At 42.4% G+C, this 22,369-nt stretch overlaps 1 protein-coding gene across 4 annotated transcripts in view; it reads left to right on the top strand.

Annotated features, from left to right (window-relative positions):
* LOC123982459 (signal transducer and activator of transcription 5B-like) overlaps positions 1 to 22,369 on the top strand; it is a 93,524-nt gene that overhangs the window by 15,527 nt on the left and 55,628 nt on the right. For all 4 annotated transcript variants that reach the window (XM_046067980.1, XM_046067982.1, XM_046067981.1 and 1 more), the window contains 10 exons: positions 4,104 to 4,283; positions 4,582 to 4,669; positions 6,748 to 6,870; positions 7,114 to 7,206; positions 11,769 to 11,975; positions 12,174 to 12,268; positions 13,478 to 13,620; positions 13,872 to 14,027; positions 14,253 to 14,304; positions 14,937 to 15,044. In XM_046067980.1, coding sequence (XP_045923936.1) covers positions 4,104 to 4,283; positions 4,582 to 4,669; positions 6,748 to 6,870; positions 7,114 to 7,206; positions 11,769 to 11,975; positions 12,174 to 12,268; positions 13,478 to 13,620; positions 13,872 to 14,027; positions 14,253 to 14,304; positions 14,937 to 15,044 — 1,245 coding nt within the window. The remainder of the gene's footprint in view (positions 1 to 4,103; positions 4,284 to 4,581; positions 4,670 to 6,747; positions 6,871 to 7,113; positions 7,207 to 11,768; positions 11,976 to 12,173; positions 12,269 to 13,477; positions 13,621 to 13,871; positions 14,028 to 14,252; positions 14,305 to 14,936; positions 15,045 to 22,369) is intronic.

Genomic DNA, 22,369 nt, shown 5'->3' with positions numbered 1-22,369 from the left:
AATAATTGATTCAGTCTTATCAGACTATTAATTTTACAATCCAAATTACCATCAAAAGCTAGTAAGTTAAAGGATTTGGACATAGAGATTGGCAGCATTCACTCTTGTGTAAACAGGCCGGCGTGTATATTCAAAAGCTACTAAATGTGTTTATCAGTGTACCAAATGATACCACAAGTGCAACAATATGCTGAAACAACTATAGGAAAAGAACAAAAAGTGAGTGTGTGTTTGCACGTATGTGTATTTGAGCGATAGGGCTGTTTGATATGACAATATTCCACACTTTATGGTAATATTTTCACAAGTGGCTGATGCTTTGCATCTTTAATTAGATATGTTTTTTAAGTTAGATATTTCATAGACATCTGTCAAATATCTAACTTAAAACTAATCTCCAACATAAAACTAATATCCACCTTAAAACTCATGTCACCGTTGTAAATTCTTCCACACTTGCCGGTGTTGCAGAGAAGAAATTTGCTTTCAGAATATACAAACATAGAGGAGAGCAAAGTTTACTCAGAAATTGGTAATACTGAAAATGAGGACTCAGAAGCAAAAACAAGGAGCTCATACCAAAGAGAGAAGTCTGTTGTATGAACGAGCCACACAACACTACTCCAGCCGTGATTTGTGTGTCAGGCAACGTTACCTGTTTTTCCTACAGACATTCAGCTACCGTAACAGGAGAGTTGAGAAAATTGCTATCTGGAGCTGTTGTGCTGGCTCTGGGATCATCACATCCCCTCATGTTAATGTAACAAGTACTTTGAGTATAATTAAAATGAACTTAGGTTATTTGGTAGCCACATTCTAACAATCACAAACGCATCTCAACAATAAACCTCCAAAAAAACAAACCAATTCATGTAAGTTACACTGACGAAGATAAAACCGTCCTATGCTTAGCCGTGTGCACTTTTAAGCTATTCTATGCCAAGTTATTTTACTTCACCAGTCCATTCAGGGAAAAGGGTTGCTTTGATGCTGCTGTGTTAGCTGCCGATTCCATTGTGGATGAGCAGAAATTGTGGTTCTGATCTTTGCAGGTCAGAGGAACCCGGTTGCTCCGTCCTTTGTTTTCCTCATAGTTTAGCAGTTCTGCTCTGACTTGCTTTGTTCCTCCTGTATCTTGAAAAATTAGCTGGTAGACTTTACTTACTTACTTAACTAAACTCTATTACTGGGATCTCAGGTGGGCCCTTGCATCGCTGCAGTAAGAGAGCGTTAGATTTGGTGTGTCTACTCCAAGCAGACTTCACTGAGAGGGAGACCGTTGCAGCTGCAGTAAAGACGAGTCCAGGAGAAAATGAAGTGAAGCAAAAGCTAACCGACCCTTTTCTTGACCTGGTGATTTCACAGGTCATAGAAACACTGACCAATGCTAGTTGAAATGAACAGATTCATCTGTGGGTTCCAGTGGTCCCAACAAATATATTTAACCCTTTAGTGTTGTAGTGAGCTGGTTCCCACTTTTTAAAAGCCGAGTTCTGAAAAGGAGACTCCGTCCGATTGATTCAGGAGAAGCAATGCATATTATGTCTTGATTGTGCAACAGTGACTACGTCTTTACTCTGGTGAGTTTGCCCATCCAGTCAACATGTGCTTTGTAGAAATGGATGAGTCTCATGCAAATATGACCCCTGGGGTATCTTATGGGAGGTTGCTGTGGGGAATGGGTTGCCAGGGCTGCTACCATGAGCTACCCCCTGTACACCTGGAATGATAACTGTTATCAGTAGCAACCCGTTCTCACTCCCAACTCGTCACACATGGACGCATGGTCAAACACACAGGGGATCCCCATTGCGTCATAGATGAACGCATAGGGGAAAGCCCTGTTTGGTTAGTTTTGGATGTTAAAGGTAGGTATACTATATGTAACAGAAAAGACAGAGTAAGGAGGTGGTTGAGGTGGATGGAAGGCCAGAACCCGAACTATCAACCAGGAGACCAGTGTTTGTTTCCCGTGTGAAACAAAGAGTCGACATTGTTTATTTTTTTAAAGCTACGTAGGTTTCATAAATTGCGTAACACAAGCAACGTTACTTCACTTACGTGTTAACTTATGTATGTAGTTATTGTAACCCAGGGCATTCAAAAGCAACGTCCTGACCAAGTGTCTATATGTGACGAGTGAGTGAGAATGGGTTGTCTGTAGATGTAGGCCTCTCACATGGTGGTACCTGTTCACCAATTCTGATATGGTGACCCCGTCATATATCTTATCATATGTCTTATTCATACAAATGTCCAATTCCTTCCTTCTCAAGTACCTTGCATACCTAGATGTTAACAATTTTCACCCTTTTCATATAGGAGACACACATTATGTAGGACTACAGAATTTCAAAGTCTGTAGTGTAGTTCCATATCTACAATGACTGAATAAAGAGTGTGGGACTCCACGGTTTCTCACACACACACACACACACACACGCCCTCATATCAAAGACGGCGCGCTAGGAAGAGCTCACTTCAAAGTGCAGCCACATTGATAGATGCAAAATGTGAGTAAACGGAGTTAGAAATTCTGTTTGAAAAAATCTAAAAGTTGTGTCCGGCCAAGCTTTGCCTTCAGTCAGACCGACTAATGCTGTGTGTTCAGCAGCATGTAATAATCTTTTTGATGGGGAACAATTCACAATACATGTATTGTAACAACGCATTCATTGTGATCTGTCCCCATAAATAATTGCATTACATTTGAATATTTCTATATGCATATTTGCACAATACATTTAATTTATTTTAGTTTTGAAATTTCAATCAGACTCTTTCTTATGACAAAATGTGCTTAGATTTTAAAACACAGAATTCCCCCAATAAATTATGGAAAACATCTAATTTGGATAAAAATAAACTGGAATGTGGCAAAAATTTAAACAGATTTCATAGGGCCTTATCAATGATCTGGTCATCCAATATGTGAATGTAGCATAACTAAAGCAAGCTCCATCAGGATGGAATAACTTAAGCATTAAAAATGTCGAAGAAGAATGGAGAATGTGACGAGCTTAAATTGGCCAAAATTTGTGTGCCACATCTAGGACAACACCACATATCCGCAACACGGCCGCACCGTCACACTGGCAGTTTTAGGGGGTCTACTACCCCCCCCAAAAGAAATCCTAGGGGAAACACTGCTGTGTTCAACCTAGGGATGCAACGACTACAGATTTTGTTGGTACGATTATTGTCAGAGGAATAATCACGATTATTATGCATTAATTAATTTCACAAAACTAGTAATGACTGTAGTTGATTATTAATATTTAATTACATTAACAATTATATTAAGTATTATTAATGTAAGAGGAATTTTAACTTCATTTATCTCCCAGGGGAAATTGTTATTAAGGAGGGAATAAACTTAACTGTTGTCATCAACTCTCATCCACATGTATAAGTGTTAGTGAAAATAATAGAAAGAAATTGAAACATCTCTCAGACAGTGTTATAAATAACTCAAATGCAGTTAATTGGTATAGTCCTGGAAGTCTATAAGCTCTTGACGTTATGTTAGTGTTTTACACCTGGCAACATTTTCTCAAAACAGAAAAAAGGAGGTAACAGGATGTAGGCCTAGTGTTAAATGTTCAGTGACTGAAGGTCTTGAGAGGACTACGTTCTTCCATAAAGGCCCTTTCAGAAAAGAAGCGATTTGTAATGAGTGGAAGCTGCTCAGCGCAAAAGTTGGAAATAAACAAGTGCTGAGCCTAAGATTCAAGAGAAGTACAGATTCTGTCCTGCTAGAGGTCATAGATCTTTACCAATCTAGTCTACGTGTGCTTTGTGGACTTGAAGACAGCTTATTGCTGGTGTCTTGTGGAGCTTGCTGTGAGAGTATAGAGTGCAGGGGCCAATACTGCAAGCCATTTTTCTCATTGTATAACTGGAGTGAAAGCTGTGTACATGGCAAAAAGCTCGTTTTCTGTGGCTGTAGAATGTCATCAGCATTGTGCCTTCTCCCTGATTATGTTGTTGACAGTCTCTTCCATACACTTAGCTAATTTCCAGACATCAATATCACTGCCTTTGGATAACATTCAGGAAAACATTGACCATCCCATCATTTCATTGTCCCCTTTTCTGTTCAGTACATTCATCATTGAAAAGCAGCCGCCCCAGGTGCTAAAGACCCAGACCAAGTTTGCAGCCACAGTGCGCCTTCTGGTTGGCGGGAAGCTCAACGTCCACATGAACCCACCTCAGGTCAAGGCTGTCATTGTTAGTGAGCAGCAGGCCAAAGCTCTGCTGAAGAATGAGAGCACACACAGGTGAGGGGCACATGGCAGCATGCAGACTTGTGATTATCATAAATGCTTTGGTAAAACACATTATGGAACTTTGGCTGATACAATGCTGAAATAATGGGGGATTATAGCAGGCACCTATTGGATTTTAAAAGGCAATTAATTGGTTCTTTGGCAGTTACTAAACAAAAATGGTGGTTTAGTTATTATGTGAGATTGTGACTGTTTAAATGTGTAAACCCCTTCTTCTTTGTTGATGTCTTCTGCCATGGTCACTGAGAATGTGTTTATCATTTTTAACTGCTTTTTTTTTCACTGCTAGTGAAAGCAGTGGAGAAATCCTCAACAACAACTGTGTGATGGAGTATCACCAGGCCACTGGTACCCTTAGTGCACACTTTAGAAACATGGTAAGTCCTACTGGTTATCTTTTTAGGAGTGTAAACGAGATGCATTACTGGTAATTTTACAAGTATTTTAAAATGTCCACCACCGGATAGAAGTTTTTAAGTAGTAATGGTAGGATTGTTTTTTACATCATGTGGTTATGAACACCATGTCCGAAATTAGGTTTGGAGTGCCTCAAAGATAATTTGTTGGTCCTATTGTATTTCCACTACATGTGCTCCCTCTAGATAATATTATTTGCTGTCTCTCATTTCATTTTTATGCGGACGATACACAGTTATACCTTCCAATAAAGCCTACTGTTGATGTGTGTTGCATCGGCAATCTAGTTGATGTCAAAAACTGGATGGCAAACAAATGTCTTTTTGAGCTTCATGAACTGTGACATCTACAGTTCCTGGCTCCTTGACAGATGATTTGGACCATGGTCTGTTTCTGCAGTGGGAAAATCAAGTTTGTGTTGGTCAATGGTGCAAGATGGCAATGCCCGTTTGGTGTTTGTGCTTAATGAACACAATGTTCAGTTCCTAATACTGAAATTGTCTTCTAATTGTTACAGCCCCACTCCAGCCAGTTTTAAGTTTTTGCTTAACATTCTTTCTCAACCAAAGAATCGGGGTGTGTTTAATAGTTAGACGTAATCCATTACCTCTAAAAGTGCATGTCAAGGTCTACATCACCCTACTTAGATCAGCAGGGTTTCACTGCGCTCCGCATTTGAATAGATAGACAGACAAGCATTCTGTGAGTAAACGCCTCTATGTTTGGTAAACATGGAACCTGCTTCTGTGCACTACTGTATCCCCGCCAGTACAACTGTATTTTCTTTATAGCCTCGCTTAAGTTAAAACTATGTGTAACAATATAATGCTATACAGTAAGAAATAACTGTGTGTGATGGTGTGCATTGTGCTCATCTTTGCAGCTGATCTGCTGTTAAAAATGTATATAATTTATCTAGTCACAGTTTCTTACAACACAGCTTGCAACACAGTTAGACAAACTGACACAATTTTTTTTTATACGAAGAAAGGAATAACTGGGGCTCAGTTTAGCTCATCCGGTAGAGCACGCTCCCCATGTACAAGGCTGAGGCCTTAATAAAGCGGCCCAGGTTCAAATCTGTGTCTCTCTCGCCCTCGTTTCCTTCTTCTATCCACTTTCCTATGTCTCCAATAAAGATGAATAAATGCACAAAAAATATCTTATAAAAACAAACAAAAAAAGAAATAACTAAATGGGACATTTTCTTCATTGCCCTTAGCAATGTGGTGAGCCGGAGAGCAGAAGCAGATGCAGCAATCACACAAATTTTCTTTAGAAAATGCAAATATTCTAGTGATTATTTGTCTTATGCCATGACTCAAATTGCCGCGAGCTGGAATGAGCTAGAAACACGAAACTGGCCCAAATACTGGCAATTATGTGCACATGCTTCTCCAGAAGTATGAGCCCAGTCGTCTGGATGTTGGTGCTGTAAATAAGGCCCTGCTTGGGCACATATAATGACACTCAGTGACCTTCAGGTGATGCTGTAATAGTCAAGTTTTACGTTATCTCGAAAATGGCTTGGCCTAAGGTCAATTTTCTAAAAATCCTATTTAATACTTATCTCGTCTGAAATCACTGGGCCAGTCGTCCCAAAACACAGACAGGATCATCTATAGGACTTCACTGATCTTTGTTAAGTTGTTAAAGAAAATTTCAATAGCATAGAGAATGCAATTGAAATATTATATTTAACAAAATGAGAGAATGAAGGATAAAGCTGGTGTAATTGTATGTTGTTATAATCAACATATTTTATATTTATTTATTTTATATTTATTATCAACAGATTCTATAAAACCAATAAACTAATCCCTCTAACAAGTATTGTGTGTGCATCTAAAGCCTGATATATCTTATTCCTCTGTCTGTCAAACAAGCAAGTCTGTGTCACCAAATCAAGCACTATCAGAGACGCCTGCCTGACACTCTCCAGATATTTAAGATGCAGATACTCATTTGTTTCATGAAGGAATGTGTCTCTAATCTTTTCTCACTTCTTCATGTCTTTGCTGTGTGTGTGTCACTGAAGTCACTGAAGCGGATCAAGCGTTCGGACCGCCGAGGTGCGGAGTCAGTGACGGAGGAGAAGTTCACAGTTCTGTTTGAGTCACAGTTCAGCGTTGGGGGCAACGAGCTGGTCTTCCATGTCAAAGTAATCAGATAGGACATTTGAACTTTTATACTTGTAAATAGTAACTGAACAGCACTGGGGATCTTGCTTGGTTACTGACTGATCAGCTTTACTCCTGGGCCATCTGCTATTGTTTTGATCTACACTCTCCTGGTCTCCTTTGGAACATTTAAACATTCATTAATAATTGATTAGTTTATGAATCCAGAAGATACTTCCTCTTTAACTTGTTACTGTCCTTCTTGTTGTGTCTCTAACCCGCAGACCTTATCCCTGCCTGTGGTAGTGATCGTCCATGGCAGTCAGGACAACAACGCCACAGCAACAGTCCTGTGGGACAACGCCTTCGCTGAGCCAGTGAGTTGGCTGTTTACCACAATGGCCTTTTTATACTTCACCATGTCAGGTGGTGACTATCTCAAGTGATATTTCACTATAACCTCACATTCAATGTCAGCTTGTAGATTGCATAATATGCTAAAGTCTTGCCATAATTAGTATTTTTGTATTGACAAATCCCATGTGCAGAGCCAAATCAACAATCTATGTATCCTACTAACAAGTATTGTTACCAGGTCTCTGTGGAGCATGATACACGTGTCTCAATGATATTACCTGTCTAAAGAAAGGCCTAATACATTTATATATTTATATTCCTCTGTGCCATAAAGCTCCATTGTTCATTATCCAAAAACTATTAACAACTCATCAGTGAGCCTTATTGTTGCACTGGGTGAATTGATCATTCACCACCATGAACACACACACTGTAGTTTATTTTTTCCAAATACCACACACACCGTCCTGCTGCCCCAAATACTCACCAGGGCACCGCATGTGGATTAATCTGCCATTGAAAATAGTCCCACAACAATTGCACTATTTCCTCAGTTTGACTACAGTAAGCAGCTGTTTTAGGAAATTAATGAGATTAAAAAAGAAGGAAAAAGATAAAAAGAATCTATAAACTCACCAGCCACTTTATTAGGTACACCTGTTCAATTGCTTGTTAACACAAATAGCTAATCAGCCAATCACATGGCAGCAACTCAATGCATTTAGGTATGAAGACATGGTCAAGACAACATACATATCAGAATCCGCTTTATTGCCAGGTATGTGTACACATACAAGGAATTTGACTCGGGATTGTACATTGCTCACGATGTACTTACTCGTACAAAAATACCATAACACAATCAGACACAAACTACAGTATAGATAACACTAACATACACACTATGAACAAAACAATATAGACATATTAACAATGCAAGAGTAAACTATTATTCTCATTATGTACATGTTGAAGGTGGATATGATATACAGGTACACATACATGTACATAGTGTGATGGAACACAGTGCAAGGATGCTGGAAAAAAATAAGACCTATGACCTGAGGTAGGTGTATTGGTATACAGTATATACACAATATGACCTAGTATGAACAGCACTGAAATAGAGAATGGTGAATAAATAAATAATAAGTGGAAACCAGTAAACAGGTGGCTGATTAGAGACAGAGTTACTGGGATATTGCACAGGAATTGTTCCTGACACTGTGAGGCAGAAATCAGCTGTTCATCAGAGTGATGGCTTGTGGGAAGAAACTGTTCCTGAGTCTGTTGGTTTTGGCGTACAGTGCTCTGTAGCGCCTACCAGAGGGGAGGAGCTGGAACAGGTTGTGTCCGGGGTGAGATGGATCTGCAGTGATGTTTCCTGACTCTGGAAATGTCCTGAATGGAGGGCAGGTTGGCACCGATGATTTTTATTTTATTTTTTCTGCAGTTCTGACTGTCCGTTGTAGTCTTTTTTTAGTGGCAGATCCAAACCAGACAGTGATGGAGGTGCAGAGGACAGACTGGATGATGGCTGTGTAGAACTGGATCAGCAGCTCCTTAGGCAGGTTGAGCTTCCTGAGCTGACGCAGGAATTACATCCTCTGCTGGGCCTTCTTGATGATGGTGTAAGTGTTGGGCTTCCACTTCAGGTCCTGGGATATAGTGGAACCCAGAAACCTGAAGGATTCCACAGCAGACACAGGGCTGTTGAGTATGGTGATGAGTGGCAGAGTGGGGGAGCTCCTCCTGAAGTCCACGGTCATCTCCACAGTTTTGAGCGTGTTAAGCTCCAGGTTGTTCTGACCACACCAGAGAGCCAGCTGATCAACCTCCCGTCTATAGGCCGACTCATCACCGTCCCGGATGAGGCCGATGACCGTTGTGTCGTCAGCGAACTTCAGGAGTTTGAGAGATGGGTCTCCTCAGGTGCAGTCGTTGGTGTAGAGGGAGAAGAGCAGTGGGGAGAGCACACACCCCTGGGGGGCGCCAGTGCTGATAGTCCGGGTGCTGGATGTGATGTTTCCCAGCCTCACCTGCTGACTCCTGTCAGTCAGGAAGTCTGTGATCCACTGACAGGTGGAGGCTGGCACAGTGAGCTGGGTGAGTTTGGTGCTGAGGATGTCCGGGATGATGGTGTTGAACGCCGAGCTGAAGTCCACGAACAGGATCCTTGCATATGTCCCTGGAGAGTCAAAGTGTTGCAGGATGTAATGCAGTCCTGTTGACAGCATCATTCACTGACCTGCTAGCCCTGTACGCAAACTGCAGGGGGTCCAGCAGGGGGCCTGTAATGTCCTTCAGGTGGGCCAACACCAGTCTTTCAAAGGACTTCATGACTACAGATGTCAGGGCGACGGGGCTGTAGTCATTTAGTCCAGAGATGGAGGGTTTTTTTAGGACCGGGATGACTGTGGAGCGTTTGAAGCAGGAGGGAACTTCACACAGCTCCAGTGATCTGTTGAAGATCTGAGTGAAGATGGGGGCCAGCTGGTCCGCACAGATTTTCAGACAGGATGGAGACACACCGTCGGGGCCAGAAGCCTTCCTGATCTTCTGACTTTGGAAGAGGTGGTGCACATCCTCTTCACAGATCTTCTCAGTATGTCAGAGGGGGAAGGTGACTGTTTGTGGATGGCGTTGGAGCGGGGGAGAGGTGTGACTCTGGGCTTTTCAAACCTACAGTAGAAACCATTCAGCTCGTCTGCCAGTCGTTGAGTACCAGCAGTGTTGGGAGATGGTCTCTTGTAGATTGAGCGTCCGTATGCTTCTCCACACTGACGCAGTGTCGTTGGCTGCAAAGCTGTTATTTAGCTTTTCAGCGTGTTCCTGGCCTGGTTGTACAGGACTCTGTCCTCACTTCTGAAGGCCTCCTCCTTGGTCTGACGAAGCTGCCTGAGTTTCGCTGTGAACCAGGGTTTTTGGTTGTTGTATTTGCGGAAGGTTTTAGTCGGCACACATATGTCCTCACAAAAACTGATGTAAGATGTCACAGTGTCAGTTAGTTCGTCCAGGTCAGTGGCTGCAGCCTTCATAACACTCCAGTCAGTGCAGTCAAAGCAGGCCTGTAACTCCAGTACTGTTGAAACCGAGCATCAGAATGGGGAAGAAAGGAGTTTTCAGTGACTTTGAACGTGGCATGGTTGTTGGTGCCAGACGGGTTGGTCTGAGTATTTCACAAACTGCTGATCTACTGGGATTTTCACGAACAACCATCTCTAGGGTTTCCAGAGAATGGTCCGATAAAGAGAAAATATACAGTGAGCGGCAGTTGTGTGGACGAAAATGCTGATGATGTCAGAAGAGAATGGACAGACTGGTTCGAGATGACAGACAGGCAACAGTAACTCAAATAACCCCTCATTACAGCCAAGGTGTGCAGAACACCATCTCTGAACGCACAACACCGAACACAGAACAACACAGAAGACCGCATCGGGTGCCACTCTGAAACTGAGACTACAAATCACACAGGCTCACCAAAACTGGACAATAGAAGATTGGTAAAAATGCTGCCTGGTCTGATGAGTTTCGATTTCAGCTGCGACATTCAGATGGTAGGGTCAGAATTTGGCATGAACAACATGAAAGCATGGATCCATCCTTCCGTATCAACGGTTCAGGCTGGTGGTGTGGGGGATATTTTCTTGACACACTTTGGGTTCCTTAGTACCAACTGAGCATCGTTTAAATTGTTGCTGACCACGTCCATCCCTTTATGACCACAGTGTACCATCTTCTGATGGCTGCTTCCAGCAGGATAATGCTCCATGTCACAAAGCTCAAATCATCTCAAACTGGTTTCTTGAACATGACAGTGAGTTCACTGCACTCCAGTGGCCTCCACAGTCACCAGAACTCAATCCAATAGAACACCTTTGGGATGTGGTGGAACGGGAGATTTGCATCATGGATGTGCAGCCGACCAATCTGCAGCAACTGCGCGATGCTCTCATGTCAATATGGACCAAAGTCTCTGAGGAATGTTTCCAACACCTTGTTGAAAGTATACCATGACGAATTAAGGCAGTTCTGAAGGCAAAAGGGGGTCCAACCCAGTACTAGCAAGGTGTACCTAATAAAGTGGCCGGTGAGTGATCATTTTGAGTTGGTTTTAAAGACTTGGAGCTGAGAGCCATAGACAGAGTAGGAAGAAATCTTTTGAGAAAAGTGTTCTAACAAATTATTATTTTTACCCTCATTTCTATGGCAACTATTTTTAACTATTTTTGGATTTGTTCACAATAAGAAACATAAAATCAGACAGATCATTTATCATTTCTGTTTTAAGTGTGGTGCCACATGTCTGCTTTTTGACTTATGTCTTGATTTATTATATTGAACTGAACATATTTCATTACTCTGAATGGACTTCTTACTGTGTTTTTGTAAAATCTTAATCTGTTGTCTCGTTTCGGTCGGTAGTGTCCCCTTTGTGCTATTCAGCCATTACCCCATATTTTGTCAAAACGGTGAATATGGTGAGAGACAACTGAACAAAAAAACTGACAGTCAGGGTCTAAAGTCCTCTACTGCCCTGCCTTTTCCCTTTATTTTTCAACCATCCTCACCTCTCCAGGGCAGGGTGCCGTTCATTGTGCCAGACAAGGTGCTGTGGCCTCAGCTGTGCGAGGCCCTCAATATGAAGTACAAGGCTGAGATGCACAGTGGCCGTGGCTTGTCAGAGGATAACCTGGTCTTCCTGGCACAGAAGGCTTTTACAAGCAGCAGCAACAACCCAGAGGACTACCGCAACATGACCATATCCTGGGCCCAGTTCAACCGGGTGAGACCAGCTTGTTTCCACAGCTTACTGTAAAATTCAGCTTTCGCTAGAGAGCCTGTCCTCCCACTGCTCCATCTTTCTAATTGCTCTGACACACACATACATAAACACAAAAGAATAGTCTGACTTATTAACCAGAGTAACCTGGCTTCTTGTGTACGTGTAAACTTAATGATGAAGTATGTTTAATTTGTACAGGAGAGCTTACCTGGACGCAACTTCACCTTCTGGCAGTGGTTTGACGGAGTTGTGGAACTCATGAAGAAACATCTCAAGCCTCACTGGAATGATGGGTAACTGCTCATGCTGACAACTTTCTTGCAAGAGCCGACTGTGTTTCACTACCTCTGACCACAGCACTCATCACTGCTGGCTGTGGTTGGGTTTGAACCAGAGATATGGTCGCTCTGGATGTAACTCGACCACTGAGAGTTTGTCAGAGATTTGAGTGTGTTATGCTAGTAGCAAGTTGTGTAGCCTGGAGCCTTTATCCTTAAGCAAAGGTGACAAGTGGCCTACAGAGGTCTGGTAAGCTCACTTCTTTCTAACTCCACACCATAGACTGTAGATAAGAAGTGGACGTAGCCTCTGGGTCTGAAAAGTGAAGCGATTGTGAAGTGCTGTAAACCCTGCATTCTTTCAAAGAACCAGCTGGGGGGCGACTCCAGTGGTTGCGAAAAAACAATTCTGATTTCATTGGAGTCTGAGAGAAAATGACCTTATTTCTCACCTGATTTTTTTACCTCACTAAACACTTTTCACATGAATTTATGGTCTGAGTCGCTAGTTTCAAGTCTTTTGAAAACACAGCATGATGTTCATTTATTAAATTATGGTCCCATTTAGAGGAAAATAGACAAAAAAAGGCTTAAACCTTTATACTACTTTCATTACATACGTAGACACACTTGGATGTGTGACATTGTCATACCTGTCAACATTGGGATTTGAAAATAAGGGAAATTTTAAGGAAACTGGTATGGGCATTGGTGCAGTTCCCTAAAATATACAAGAAAATAAATTTCACTGTAAAGTAATAACCTGAATTATTCTTAGATTTTACTGCCCCTTTCAGCAGAAGAGCATATAGTTGGTGTTTTATTAATCTTATTACCCCCCCCCCCCCCCCCCCCCCCCCCCCCCCCCCCCCCCCCCAGTCTGCTTTATTTTCTCCATCAGCAGTCTCCTAAAAGACTGAGAACTCGTCTTTTTTCCATATAATTGGGCTTGTTAATGACGCAGCTTATCAAAAAACTGAAACCAACATCTGCACCCTGTGTGGTCACTGCTGCATGCGTAAAATATCTACCGCGACTTGTATCATAAATTAATAGTCTACCATTTTTTTTACCGAGTGCAGTCTGTGCGAGAGAACACATGCACATAAGATGCCCGCGCTCCTGATTACAACATCCATCATGATGTTTCATTGTAGACATCATCCGATGGAAATTTTGTACACATTGCCAAACCCTTGTGTTAATGTGTGTTTGTGTGCATAGGGCCATCCTGGGCTTTGTAAACAAGCAGCAGGCACAGGACATGTTGCTGTCCAAACCCAACGGCACCTTCCTGCTGAGATTCAGTGACTCTGAGATCGGAGGCATCACCATTGCCTGGGTGGCTGAGAACCCCAACAAACCAGGTACCAAACTGCTGTGCTTTTAAGGCCCTCTTATGAAACAATACACATACAGAAGTTTTTCCTCTGCTGAAATGCTAAAGTGCGATTGTCTCCTGTCAGTATCAGCCCCTCATTCTATTTGTGTGCTAATATGTTCATACATGCATGCCCAAGGTAGTATATAAGTCCTCTTAATCTCTGCGACAGTATTATATTATGGGACTCTGTAAACACAGTGATTGTAAGTCTTTGTTGTTTCTGTCTTTGGCTAGGAGAGAGGCTGGTCTGGAATCTGCTGCCTTATACAACCAAGGACTTCTCCATTCGCTCCCTGGCTGACCGCATCAGCGACCTGAACCACCTTCTTTTTCTCTACCCTGACCGGCCCAAAGACGAGGTCTTCGCCAAATACTACACCCCTCCACTCTGTATGTATCAGCAATGCTTATATGTATTTACATAACCACATCACTGCTGTGAGCTAAATACAAGCATCTGCAAATGAAATGCTGTTCCTCAATGAAATGAAGAATATTTTCTTAACTTATTTTATCTAACTCGGTGGTGTCATAGCAGATGGTGGAATAAGTTCAGTAAAATGGATGCCACTGTAAAAGTGAAACATGTTTTAAGGTAGTATGTCTCTCTTTCAGCCAAAGCAGTGGATGGATATGTAAAACCACAGATCAAACAAGTTGTGCCAGAGTAAGTTTTTCTTCTTCTCTTTTCTAAAACCGCCAAAGGAAACCTAAATTTGGGCAGGACTGAATAAAGTGCAACATTTAAAGGGGCTTTATGTAGTTTTTCAATAAAATCACTTATTAATAAAGTAAATTTTCAACATAAATTAAATGCTACATACAATCAGATGATGTCGGAGTGATCATCACAAAGCCTGGAGAGTCACGTTAGCTTGACGGCTAACGGCGACTAGTTGCTAACGTTATCCGGTGCAATATGGAACGTTATTGCTTTCCACATTACTTCACCAACTAACGCGACCCTTATTATTATCCTGTGTACCACTGGTAAAAAGCAAATGTGGAGCGATTTGTTAATACTAGCCTTTATGCATGGCAGGGACAGCAAGCTACTTTAGCACAGATCTTCCACTGTTTACTTCGTAACATTAAATTTCGATTTATTGTCCTTTTACCGATACTCAGATACACAACTTCTCCCATTTTTTTTTTTTTACCAGTATCTGCATCTGCATAAAAATATATAGAGAGATGGACAATTTGGTTCTCTGACAATACCATCTCTCTCTCTCTCTCTCTCTCTGTCTCTGTCTCTGTCTCTCTCTGTCTCTGTCTCTGTGTTACTGTCTCTGGTAGATTCACCACCCCTAACCCTGAACCCAGTGGTGGAACTCCGACATTCATGGACCAGACAGCTTCTCCCTCTGTGAGCCACCCCAACAACTTTGGTGTCTACCCTTCTATGTAAGTACACTCCTTTGCTTTACTTCATTTATTTGATTTGATGATTGCATACTTGTTTAGTGTATCAGAGAACCTCGTGAAGATTTTCAACACCACATCCCTGTTTTTAAACTCAAGAATGTGCTAAAACAGATTTTGGTCCATTTGAAAGGCCACACACCCAAACACAAGAAAAGCAATCCAGTGTATGCTGTCCAATGCGGAGAGGAATTCACAGATCTGTATATGAAACTAAACTAAAACTAAACAGCCACTACACAAACACATGGCTGAACGCAAAAGGGCCGATTCCTCAGGTCAAGTGTAAGTTTACTTACATCTGAATGGTAAGGGACACTCTTAAGAGGACAGCAAATTACATAGTTTGTACAGGGATGACAGATGGTTTGAAAGAAGAGTGAAATAGGCCATTTATACCAGCGACGATAACAACTGTCATTACAACAGCAAGGAGCACTAACGAGCCAGGCAGTGTCCATTACCTTGAAAATGACCCCACAGAGTTAACCCTTCTTGGATTCAACTTGTTTGCTCTGTCTAGGTTTCCCTCAGCCTGATTCCCCTTCATCTTGAGCCCTGTGATGGCATTCATTCCTGACCACACATCTCTCACGTTGTTTTGCTGGAGCTTGCTCTCCTGCTTCAGGCTGTATGCCTTCATGCATTCCCTCAGCCTCACGTTCAGCCCCCGCCTGCACGGAGTCTTACCCACTTCCTGTGTCCCTCCTCACTATCCTAGTGGACATATCTTGCTTATGACCAGCGGGTGTGTAAGTGGGTGTGAGAAATACCAAGTTGTGATCTGATCTGCCAAGATGGGTTTGGGCAGTGGAGCTGTGTGCATCCTGACAAATCCTTGTTAGTGCGTCAAGCTCATTCATGTTTTTCACCAGGGACCTCATATTTTCCATTACAATCAACGGGAGAAAAGGTTTATATTTCCTCCTCCTTGCTCTCCGTATGGCACCAGCCTCATAGAGAACCATACCAAGCATCTCCTCTTCAACTCGTCGAGGATTTGGGTTCTCTGCTGAAAAATTGTAGCCCCCTTCACCCTACACCCACAGAACATGCATACAAATGTAAATTTAGAACTGAATATTATATATATATATATGCATGCATGCATGCATGCATACACCGTTTTGGTGGATATGGGATAGTGATGGTATTATTACTGTTATTTATTCTGCTTATCAATCTAGTACTTCAACAGTATTTTTATTAAGTACTTAAGAACTTTTTATTTTTTTAAGAGGAAAAAAACAAAGCAGAAGAAAGGAACTGACATTTATTTTCACAAATGTAAAAAAAACAAAATAAACAATTATTTACTATAAAAGAAAATACAGAGGTATAGAGCAACATAGGTGGGGTTGCAGGTAGGCTGCAAAATGCCTAACAGTTCTTAGAAGTTGTTCTGGAGAAAGATCCACATTTGTCTTCTCTGGCAGAAGTTGGGACTTCTCCTGGCTTATTGTGTTCCCTGCAGCCAAAAATACCCTATAGGGATAGAGAAGCACAGAAGTAGCTTGTTGCATTGTTTGTGAGGAGGGGTAGAGCAGTTCTCTTCTCCCAAAACCACATCACAGGAGTTTCAGCCATGGGGATAGGAGGCAGGCCTTTGTAAAGTGTGACCTCTAGGTCAACACGCTTGCTGTCGCTGAGGGTGAGGGACGAGGTGTCCTGTTAGATCATCAACCTCAACTACCTGTCCTCCTCTGAGAACAGCTTCTCCAAGGCACTTCTTGTTTTGTACAATTGAGGATCTTTCTCCTCCCATTTCCTCTCCTTGTCCTGAAGACTCCTGTTGCTGGTGCTTTGTGTCTGTCTGCTGCAGCTCCTCAGCAGCTCAGGTGTTGCTTCTGTCACATTGGCCTCAACAGATGCCTTCCTCTGTCTGTCTCAGGTACTTACTGGCCTCTCTTTAAATCTGAAGTCCAATGCTGTGGCCTCATGCTGGAAGGCTTGAATGTCCTCATCCTGATTGCGCTCGGAGAGGTCCTCCCACACCTTCTCTTTGATGGTTGGCACAAAAGTTGTATCTTTATGCTTCACAGTGAAGTGCTCCTCAAGTTTTTGGAGGATGAGCATGATTTGTTCACTGGTCGCATTCTTTTCACATTGTGGATGTATAGAGGATTCTAATGAGTTGGACAAACTCTTCGGCCTTATGGAATTGCTGCAACTAATGACTATACAATTACTGAAACGAAATAATCGACTACTCAGATTATAAATCGCAAAATTGCACAATGCCATCAGCTTTTAAATTAAACTTGAGGTTGTTTTAGGAATGTGCTAATTAATGGGGAGTCACGTGACGTGGTTGATGAGAATGGCCGTTTGAGGAAGAGCTGTGCCCATCCCAGCATGATACATCTTTATGTGAGTTACCGTATGAAAAGTTGAAGTTATATTGCAACAATGCCAAACAACACCAGAAGCACCACTAATCCCCCAAGAACTGGCTCCGGTGGAACGAAGGCTAACAAAGTGGCTAATGCTAGCCAAGCTAACCTGAAGAAACCGCAGCCTCAGCCGGGGGCGCTGATGAACCGGACGCTAACACCATCCCCGGTAATGTAACCAAAGAGTTTGCTAAACTCACCGCATTAATCCTGGAGAAGTCAGACGCCCACGACAAGAAGCTGGAGGCTATCTGGGTGACAAGTGCTACAGCTAGCAAACTAGCTGAAATTACAAACCGCATTTCTCAAGTCAAGAGCCATTTGGGCTTCCTCGAGGAGGCTGATGAGAGACTGAAGGCGAACCCTCCAGCCACAGTTACAGAGGTGGAAGCCCTCCGCCTAAAGCTGGACGACATTGAGAATCGGGAGCGAAGGAATAATTTACGGTTCATCGGGTTTCCTGTGGGCAGCGAGGACGGAGACACTAGGTCATTCCTCATCAAAATTTTACCGGAGATCCTGAACCTCGCCTTCCCCGGAGGACTGGAAATTGACAGAGCGCACAGGATTGGAGGATTGCGCAGGAGCTCAGGTCCGGAACATCCCCCGCCAGCAAGACCCATCATTGCCAGATTCCAGGCCCGAAACCGCATCTTGCTGCATGCAAGATGGGTAGTGTTACCTGGAAGGAACATCGTATTATGGTCTTCGCCGACTATTCCAAGCTGGTTAATGAGAAGTGTATAAAGTTCAACAAGTGTAAGAAGTTGCTCCATGAAAAACGCACGAGATTTTCCCTCAACTTCCCGGCAGTGCTCACCGTGAGATCGGCGCAGGGCCCCCACCGATTTGATGAACATAAAAAAAGCCCTGGGTTATATTCATTCCCTTGGATAACTTGTCGTTACAGCGTTTTGGGGTAATGGTATTTAGCGCCACTGTATCACGGCCTTGAGTTGTGGGGGGCTTAGCCCTTTCCGGATTCTTTTTCCTGTTGGTCTTCCATTGGCTTGACAGGGTGGAGTGGCATTATCTGCTCTCCACCCTGGAATGTTTCGGCTTCGGCAAAAAGTTCATAGCTTGGATTAGGCTCATATACACTCACCCCTCAGCGTCGGTGCTTACCAACGGTATCATCTCCCTCCCATTTGAACTGGAAAGATGCACGAGGCAGGGAGACTCTCTCTCCTCTACTTTTTGCAGTTGCACTTGAACCGCTAGCGGTTACTTATAACGTAAAGGACCTGCATTTCCAGGCATACAAATCGGTGGCAGATGTCATAAATTGATGATGTATGCAGACGATATCATTTTGTTTGTCACAGATCCTGAACATTCTCTTGCATCACTATTTAAAATTATATAGTTCTCATCCATTTCGGGTTATAAAGTCAACTGGACAAAATCTGAGGCTCTTCCCCTCTCACCATTTTGTCCCAAATCCCTCTTTCATAAATTTTTATGGAATAATAAACGCCCCAGGATGAACCTGCGTAAGCTGCGGAGGCCATTGGACAGAGGAGGATTAGGTGTCCCCAACTTGCTCTTTTACCATTATGCGTTTACCATTAGGCATATGGCACAATGGTCTTTACCCCCGGAGAGAGCCCCCCCGTGGTTCCACCTCGAAAGCGTGTCCTCCCCTCTCACACCCATAGCTTACATCACAGCTAAATTAGCCCAACAGAATCAGTCACATCCCATTTTATCCCACATTCAGTGGGTCTGGAAGAGAGTAGCTAAGATCTTTAAATTTGTTCCGTATCTGCACCAGGCTGCCGGGATCTGGCAAAATCCCAAGCTCTGTATAAATAAATCACCCTTCCTTTGGAAGCTCTGGTTGTAAAAAGGGATTATGGTGCTCGGAGACTTACCATGATGGGACATTAAAATCCTTTGAGGCACTTAGACAGGAATTTGACTTACCACTTAATCAACAATGGAAGTATTTTCAGTTAAGACATCTCCTGGTGCAGGTCTTCGGCTCCCCTTCAGTAGTTCCACCGAGCGGTGACATGTTGGAGAAGGTTCTAACAATTTATGGGCGTGGCCATGAAGCCTCTTCCTACTATGCTATGATCCTTGCAGCCTCGGACTCTAATATAATGTCCCTTAAAATGACATGGGAAACTGACCTAAAGGTGTCATTCACAGATGCAGAATGGGGCAGAACTCTTAGAAATGGGGGAAAAAAATGTCAAGGGAACTGCGAACGCATCTTATCCAATTCAAAATACTGAATAGAATCTATTAGACACCATCCAGGCTGCATAAGGTTGGTTTGGTTGATAACTCGGAAAGCTGGAGGTGTCGGGACAAAAATGGTACCCTAGTACACGTGCTCTGGAGTTGCCCAAATATTCAGGCATTTTGGTCTTCCCTTCATACAGTCGTAGAGAAAATTGTCGACCAGAATATCCCATTCACCCCTAGTCTGTTTATTTTGGGGGACCCCTCTGCATTAAGTGACCTGACCCCTCCACTCTGGACCCAGACTGTCCTCATGCTAGGCCGGAAACTTTTGGTCAAAGAATGGAAAGCCCCCTCTGCACCAGCATTGGATTTGTGGCATGTCACTTTGGGTCAGCTGGCTGCCCTTGAACGTCTTATAGGTTGCTTGATAAAGTGGAAGAGTACAACTTGAAATGGGGGAAGTATCATTCGTCCACCTTGGAGGTTTAACGGCGTTCCGGCTCAAAAAAATAGCATTTAACTAGAAAACATGACTGATGGATACATTTTGATAGAATACGGTACCTACATTTAGGCAAGGCTATAACTCAAGGGCTAGGTGCATCACTGTCCTTCTGTTTATTTATTTATTTTTTTCATTTTCTATACTGTAGTTAGTTTTTGTCTGTGGTCGTGCTATGTCTTTCTCTTTTGTTGTATGAATACTGCTTCATTTTTCAGATGTGTGTGTGTGTGTTCAAATGTTCGGAAAAACCAATAAATTGTTAATCATGAAAAAAGGAATGTGCTAATTAACAGTCAAGACGATAAAATGAATACTGCTTTCAAAAATACGTCTTTTGATGAACGTTTCTGCTGCAGCAACAGAAAGTTCCACTGAAGTCAAGTCCTGTCATGGACCAAACAGGTATATACAGTAAGAAATAACTGTGTGCAGCACTGTGTGAGCACTGGTCTGAACAGCTGATCTTCTGTCTGGTGAAGGAGCATCTTAAACGTCAGTACTGCAGCACACCAGGACAAACTGACGCTATATTTATACAAAGAAAGGAATAACTTCATGCATTACATTTGCTGAATTTACAAGAGGTGACCAATAATAATGATTTTGTAGTAGACAGCGTTTCACAAAGTTTATATAGTTTCCCCTAACTCAGCAACTCACAACTCTTTTTTTAAGGGAGTCTGTGATGGATTAGCTGCCGCCTTACGCATACATAGAACTGTTTTGGGGTTTTATTTTCTTCTTTTTTTTTTTTTTCAAGAAAGCATGAACTTCTCCGATGTTGTCCAGCTGTAAACATTTGATTGTACAGTTAGGGCACATCTGGAATGTACAGGACCGTTGTGTATTATAATTATTTTCTACTCTCAACGCAATTAACAACTAATTGGCCGGAAATTGTATAGAAAACGTTATAGCTCGTAATGTGATGTAACATGGCATTCACGTTAAGTTAGCTTGCTAACTAGCTAACTAATTGAGTCTTCATCAGCCAAAGTGCCAACTTTGCATGCCTCCCAGGCCTAAAAAGGTCTGCTTTGCAAATTCTGCAGTTCACAACCTTTTTGGCTGAGTGAAGAGTCAAATGTTCCCACACAGGTTTTAGGTTGTGATGGTGTTAATATCATCGCTAATGTTATGTTGTTTTACTTTTCACATCAATTCACTCCATTAAGCTGACGGTGTTGCTATGTCCTGATGACGTCATGAACAAATCGGTTATTAAATTCGTTGGCAAGTTAATGGATTTTTGTTGACTACGTCAAATATTTGTTGCACCCCTATTGTCCTTAGTCATTGCTTTTCGCTATTGTGGATCCAAGGCTGCTGCTTGGATCGCTGAATACTGCTCCATGCATCTCTCTATCATTAGATAGAGCGTGTTCCATCTGGTCTTGACATCAAGGATGAGTGAGTGGTGCGGAAGGCCTGAAACAACAACAAACAATATACATTTAATTACCACACACTTGACTATTAAATTAAATAGTTACGATGATGGGAATTTCAAAATAATACTTGGAGTGAACTGGCTTCTTACCAAAGATCTGCTGCTTTTCCTTCGAGACCGTTTTGGACATAGAGGACCTCTTGAACCACACAACCCTGCTCTGATACGGGCTGCCCATTTATCAGTGTCATTTTGTGTATTTTCTGTGCTGCCAGATTCAATGTGTGCGGAAGCATTCAATTTTTTAGGACGTGTAGCCTCTTTATGGCAACATCCATATTGCCAGCATACAGGTGCTGGTCATATAATTAGAATATCATCAAAAAGTTGATTTATTTCAGTAATTCCATTCAAAAAGTGTAACTTGTATAATGTATACATTCATTCCACACAGACTGATATATTTTCAGTGTTCATTCCTTTTAATTTTGATGATTATAACTGACAACTAATGAAAACCCCAAAATCAGTATCTCAGAAAATTAGAATACTGTGAAAAGGTTCAATATTGAAGACACCTGGTGCCACACTCTAATCAGCTAATTAACTGGAAACACCTGCAAAGGCCTTTAAATGGTCTCTCAGTCTAGTTCTGTAGGCTACACAATCATGGGGAAGACTGCTGACTTGACAGCTGTCCAAAAGATGACCATTGACACATTGCACAAGGAGGGCAAGACACAAAAGGTCATTGCTAAAGAGGCTGGCTGTTCACAGAGCTCTGTGTCCAAGCACATTAATAGAGAGGCGAAGGGGAGGAAAAGAT

The sequence above is a fragment of the Micropterus dolomieu genome, linkage group LG14, assembly GCF_021292245.1.
Source record: "Micropterus dolomieu isolate WLL.071019.BEF.003 ecotype Adirondacks linkage group LG14, ASM2129224v1, whole genome shotgun sequence".
NCBI lineage: Eukaryota > Metazoa > Chordata > Actinopteri > Centrarchiformes > Centrarchidae > Micropterus > Micropterus dolomieu.
Note: the sequence above shows the minus strand (reverse complement) of the source record. Positions and strands in the feature narration are given on the sequence as shown.